Source organism: Salvelinus namaycush, unplaced genomic scaffold (assembly GCF_016432855.1).
Source record: "Salvelinus namaycush isolate Seneca unplaced genomic scaffold, SaNama_1.0 Scaffold322, whole genome shotgun sequence".
NCBI lineage: Eukaryota > Metazoa > Chordata > Actinopteri > Salmoniformes > Salmonidae > Salvelinus > Salvelinus namaycush.
In genome coordinates, this window is record NW_024060142.1 from 211210 (window position 1) to 217241 (window position 6032).

Genomic DNA, 6032 nt, shown 5'->3' on the forward strand with positions numbered 1-6032 from the left:
TGGCTGGAACACTCAAGGATTTTGACATTGTTGTTCTGAAGTCAAGGCAGCGTTGTTTTGGCTGTAAGCTTGGGGTCATTGTCCTGTTGGAATGTAAATCCCCACAGTTTTAAGGTTGTTTACACTCTGAAGCAGGTTCTCATCAAGGCTTTGCCTGTATTTGGCTCTATACATTGTTCCCTCCATCCTTACCAGTCTCCCAGTCCCTGCCGCTGAAAAGCATCCCCATAGCATGATGCTGCCACCGCCATGCACCACGGTAGGACGGGTGATGAGCTGTGTCTGGTTTTCTCCAGACATAACGCTTTTCATTCAGGACAACAAAAAATCCAATGTGTCTCATCAGACCACAGAATCTTTTGCTTTAAGCTATGAGTCCTTCACGTGCCTATTTGCAAACTCCAGGTATGCTGTCATGTACCTTTTTCTCAGGAGTGGCTTCCGTCTGGCCACTCTCACATAAAGCCCAGATAGGTGAAGTGCTGTAGAGACTGTTGTCCTTCTGGCAGGTTCTCCCATCTCAGCCAAGGAACTCTGTAGTTCTGTCAGAGTGGTCATTGGGTTCTTGGTCACCTCCTTGACCAAGGTCCTTCTTTCCCGGTAGCTCAGTTTGGTCGGACGGCCAGCTCTAGGCAGAGTCTGGGTAGTTCAATATTTTTTCCATTTCCCAATTATGGAAACTTTCAACACTCTAGAAATGGTTTTATACCCTTCCCCAGATATACGCCTCGTCACAATTCTCAGGGATCTACGGAAAGTTCCATGGACTTCCTGGTATAGGTTCTACACGAACATGCGCCGTCAACTGTGGGACCTTAGGTGTGTTTCTTTCTAAATCATGTCCAAACAATTTATTAATTGTCCACAGGTGGACTCCAAATAAAGTAGCAGTGACATCATGAACGACGAAAGGAAATTGAATGAACCCGAGCTCCATTTGGAGTGTCATAGCAAAAGGGGTGTGAATACTTATGTAAATGAGATTTAATTTCTCAATATATTTGCAACAACAAAAAAATCTGAAAAACATGTCTTTCACTTTGTCATGATGGAGTATTGTGTGTTTAGATGGTTGGGAAAAAGAAAAGGGGGGGGGGGGGGGGGGAACATTCTGAATTCAGGCTGTAACAACAAAATGTGTAATAAGTCAAGGGGGTATGAATTCTTTCTGAAGCCACAGTAGCTGCATGGCAAACTGCATACACAAAAGAGAACAATGGTGGCCATTCTCTGGCTCAATAGTGAATACACTTGACTTGAGAGAGAGAGACTGTAGTGGCCTGAAGCCAAGCTCTGCCTGCACAGAAATACTAGGCTGCTCTGTAACAAAATACAACCAGGAACTCTACAGTGTGTGTGTGTGTGTGTGTGTGTGTGTGTGTGTGTGTGTGTGTGTGTGTGTGTGTGTGTGTGTGTGTGTGTGTGTGTGTGTGTGTGTGTGTGTGTGTGTGTGTGTGTGTGTGTGTGTGTGTGTGTGTGTTATTATGCAGACGGGAAAAGACTGGCTGCAGTCACCCACTCCCTCACTAAGACTAGCTACTATACTACAAGACTGGATGCAGTCTCTCCCTCACTAAGACTAGCTACTATACTACAAGACTGGATGCAGTCTCTCCCTCACTAAGACTAGCTACTATACTACAAGACTGGATGCAGTCTCTCCCTCACTAAGACTAGCTACTATACTACAAGGATAACCTACATTGTTAATTTATACACTTAAACATACTTCCTAAATGTATTTTATATACAGAACAACTTGAAATTGGATAAAACATTTCAGTCCTTTTGCAAATTTTTATCATGATGAACAAATCTCCCTCGGACATTTAGCTTGTTAATAACCATCAATTTATCATCACCGAGGAACACTGAGGACAAACAGCAAGATGTACACTAAAGACAGGGCAGGTCGGTCACCTGCGGGCAGTGTGAAGGTCACCAGGTCAGAGAGGAAGTAACAGTTGAAGTCTCCTTTACGTTGGTGCAGAGAGGCAGCGATCTCCCTGCGGATCTGTTCTGTCAGCTCGCCACACACCATGGCAGGGATACACTTAGCTGCCTGCTGGGACACCTGCACGGGGATGGAGGGAGGACAGACTCATTATGACAAGACAGCTTTTCATTTCAGTCGCTGTAGTAGCTGACGTGTATAGTGTGGAGTCATCCGTATACATAGGCCAGTGAGTGGCATGTCATTAGTAAAGATTGAAAAAGGTAAGGGGCCTAAACAGCTGCCCTGGGGAATTCCTAATTCTACCTGGATAATGTTGAGAGGGATTCTACCTGGATTATGTTGAGAGGGATTCTACCTGGATTATGTTGAGAGGGATTCTACCTGGATTATGTTGAGAGGGATTCTACCTAGATTATGTTGAGAGGCTTCCATTAAAGAACACCCCCACTATACACACACTTACACATGGGTTGTGTGTTGTAGATATGTGGTAGTAGAGTAGGGGCTTGAGGGCACACACTTAATGCGTTTTTAAATATGTTGTGAATGTATTGTAATGTTTTTAAAATTGTATAATTGCCTTAATTTTTGCTACACTCCAGGAAGAGTAGCTGATGCTTTGGCAGGAACTAATGGGGATCCATAATAAACCCCAGGAAGAGTAGCTGCTGCCTTGGCAGGAACTAATGGGGATCCATAATAAACCCCAGGAAGAGTAGCTGCTGCCTTGGCAGGAACTAATGGGGATCCATAATAGACCCCAGGAAGAGTAGCTGCTGCCTTGGCAGGAACTAATGGGGCTCCATAATAAACCCCAGGAAGAGTAGCTGCTGCTTTGGCAGGAACTAATGGGGATCCATAATAAACCCCAGGAAGAGTAGCTGCTGCCTTGGCAGGAACTAAATGGGGATCCATAATAAACCCCAGGAAGAGTAGCTGCTGCCTTGGTAGGAACTAATGGGGATCCATAATAAACCTCAGGAAGAGTAGCTGCTGCCTTGGCAGGAACTAATGGGGATCCATAATAAACCCCAGGAAGAGTAGCTGCTGCCTCGGCAGGAACTAATGGGGATCCATAATAAACCCCAGGAAGAGTAGCTGCTGCCTTGACAGGAACTAATGGGGTTCCATAATAAACCCCAGGAAGATTAGCTGTTGCTTTCGCAGGAACTAATGGGGATCCATAATAAACCCCAGGAAGAGTAGCTGCTGCCTTGGCAGGAACTAAATGGGGATCCATAATAAACCTCAGGAAGAGTAGCTGGTGCCTTGGCAGGAACTAATGGGGATCCATAATAAACCTCAGGAAGAGTAGCTGCTGCCTTGACAGGAACTAATGGGGATCCATAATAAACCCCAGGAAGAGTAGCTGCTGCCTTGGCAGGAACTAATGGGGATTCATAATAAACCTCAGGAAGAGTAGCTGCTGCCTTGGCAGGAACTAATGGGGATCCATAATAAACCCCAGGAAGAGTAGCTGCTGCCTTGGCAGGAACTAATGGGGATCCATAATAAACCCCAGGAAGAGTAGCTGCTGCCTTGACAGGAACTAATGGGGATCCATAATAAACCCCAGGAAGATTAGCTGCTGCCTTGACAGGAACTAATGGGGATCCATAATAAACCCCAGGAAGAGTAGCTGCTGCCTTGGCAGGAACTAATGGGGATCCATAATAAACCCCAGGAAGAGTAGCTGGTGCCTTGGCAGGAACTAATGGGGATCCATAATAAACCTCAGGAAGAGTAGCTGCTGCCTTGACAGGAACTAATGGGGATCCATAATAAACCCCAGGAAGAGTAGCTGCTGCCTTGGCAGGAACTAATGGGGATTCATAATAAACCTCAGGAAGAGTAGCTGCTGCCTTGGCAGGAACTAATGGGGATCCATAATAAACCCCAGGAAGAGTAGCTGCTGCCTTGGCAGGAACTAATGGGGATCCATAATAAACCCCAGGAAGAGTAGCTGCTGCCTTGACAGGAACTAACGGGGATCCATAATAAACCCCAGGAAGAGTAGCTGCTGCCTTGACAGGAACTAATGGGGATCCATAATAAACCCCAGGAAGAGTAGCTGCTGCCTTGGCAGGAACTAATGGGGATCCATAATAAACCCCAGGAAGAGTAGCTGCTGCCTTGGCAGGAACTAATGGGGATCCATAATAAATACAAACCAAAATGTTCCCATATTCTATGCTAGTTGTACCCACGCTAGCATCTTTATATCTCTCCTTTCTTAGTTTCTAACAGATATTTTCATCTCTGTCACATGAAACCGCTCACACATGCGGTCCGCTTTGGAGAACAATGTTTCCCCGCTAATTGCAATTTGGAAGATTTGCGCATACAGCCATGTGCGTATTGTTGATCTTATAATATGAATAAATAAAACTGGATCAACATTTTAAGCTAAACGATCTGATATGTTGCATCAGCCTCATTGCTTTTTTTTTTTTAAATTATAAATCAAGTTTATTTTATATAGCCCTTCGTACATCAGCTAATATCTCGAAGTGCTGTACAGAAACCCAGCCTAAAACCCCAAACAGCAAGCAATGCAGGTGTAGAAGCACGGTGGCTAGGAAAAACTCCCTAGAAAGGCCAAAACCTAGGAAGAAACCTAGAGAGGAACCAGGCTATGAGGGGTGGCCAGTCCTCTTCTGGCTGTGCCGGGTGGAGATTATAACAGAACATGGCCAAGATGTTCAAAATGTTCCTAAGTGACAAGCATGGTCAAATAATAATCAGGAATAAATGTCAGTTGGCTTTTCATAGCCGATCATTAAGAGTTGAAAACAGCAGGTCTGGGACAGGTAGGGGTTCCATAACCGCAGGCAGAACAGTTGAAACTGGAATAGCAGCAAGGCCAGGTGGACTGGGGACAGCAAGGAGTCATCATGCCCGGTAGTCCTGACGTATGGTCTACATATGTCTACATATGATTATAAGAGTACTTGGATTAGTTAAAAAAAAAAAAAAAAGTCCTACTTGCAATTTTTTTAAAAATGTGACCCGTTTCAGGAAACTTATGTTGGATTTCAAGATGTCTGACTCGGGAAACGAACGAGTACAGTTGCTTGTTTATATATGAAGTACAGTTGTGATAAGTCTGGCCATGAGTCAGACGCCATTTTGTTTTTTCCATCTGGATTCTTTGTCTCCCTGACTTGTAATCACTTTACGTTCGAGCCATTCGGATAACTGGTACTGTTCTATATAGCTAGTCGGGTCCATGTGAGGGGAAAAAATGTATTTGAATCTGGACATTCACCCTGATTCTTATGTATTTAAAAAAAAAAGTAACTTTACCTCAGTGAGAAGGATAGCCAACATGTCCTGTCTCTGGAAGCGGATGGCCAGGTGGACTAGCGTAAAGCCATCGTTGAAGGCAGTGGCGCGGTTCAGGAGACGGACCTCGTCTGAAGTCATCTGACGGGCGATGTCACCGCCCGACGACTTGTAGGCCTCGACAGCAGCTATGTTCCCCTCCACCACACCTGCAGCACAGACATTTATTACCATTTAGTCTCCATTTTAAATCATAGGTAGAAACCTAGGCTACATTTAGACAGGCAGACCCATTCAGATTTTTTTTTTTATATATATGTTTTGCTTTTGAAAAGAGCTGATGTGATTGGTCAAAAGAAGATCAGAATTGGGCTTCCTGTCTAAAGGTAGCCGGAGAGACAGGGAAAGGGAGGGAGGAACTCATTACTGGGGATGACCCGGAACAAGTTATATTACATTAAAACTTTATTTGTCTCCGCAGAGATATTGATTGTGCAGCCAGGAGTAGGCTACACAAGACAACAAATAGTACTACAGTATACACGTTTAAAACACATGATGGATCTATACATAGTCTGTGAGGGTGCAGAAGAAGGGAGGAATGACATCGTAGTGTTGGGGGGGAATTCACCCACACAGAGACAGAAGCAGGGAGGAATGACTTCGTAGTGTTGGGGGGGAATTCACCCACACAGAGACAGAGAAGAAGGGAGGAATGACTTCGTAGTGTTGGGGGGGAATTCACCCACACAGAGACAGAGAAGAAGGGAGGAATGACTTCGTAGTGTTG

General features: G+C 44.8%; 1 protein-coding gene across 1 annotated transcript in view; it reads right to left on the reverse strand.

The window, feature by feature from the left end:
- Positions 1–5476, reverse strand: part of LOC120040091 (ubiquitin thioesterase ZRANB1) — a 28005-nt gene extending 22529 nt beyond the window's left edge. Inside the window, exons 1-2 of the mRNA XM_038985350.1 lie at positions 5264–5476; positions 1921–2074 (exon numbers count right to left, since the gene is read on the reverse strand). Of these exons, the coding sequence (XP_038841278.1) occupies positions 1921–2074; positions 5264–5476 (367 nt within the window). The remainder of the gene's footprint in view (positions 1–1920; positions 2075–5263) is intronic.
- Between the last annotated feature and the right edge of the window lie 556 nt (positions 5477–6032).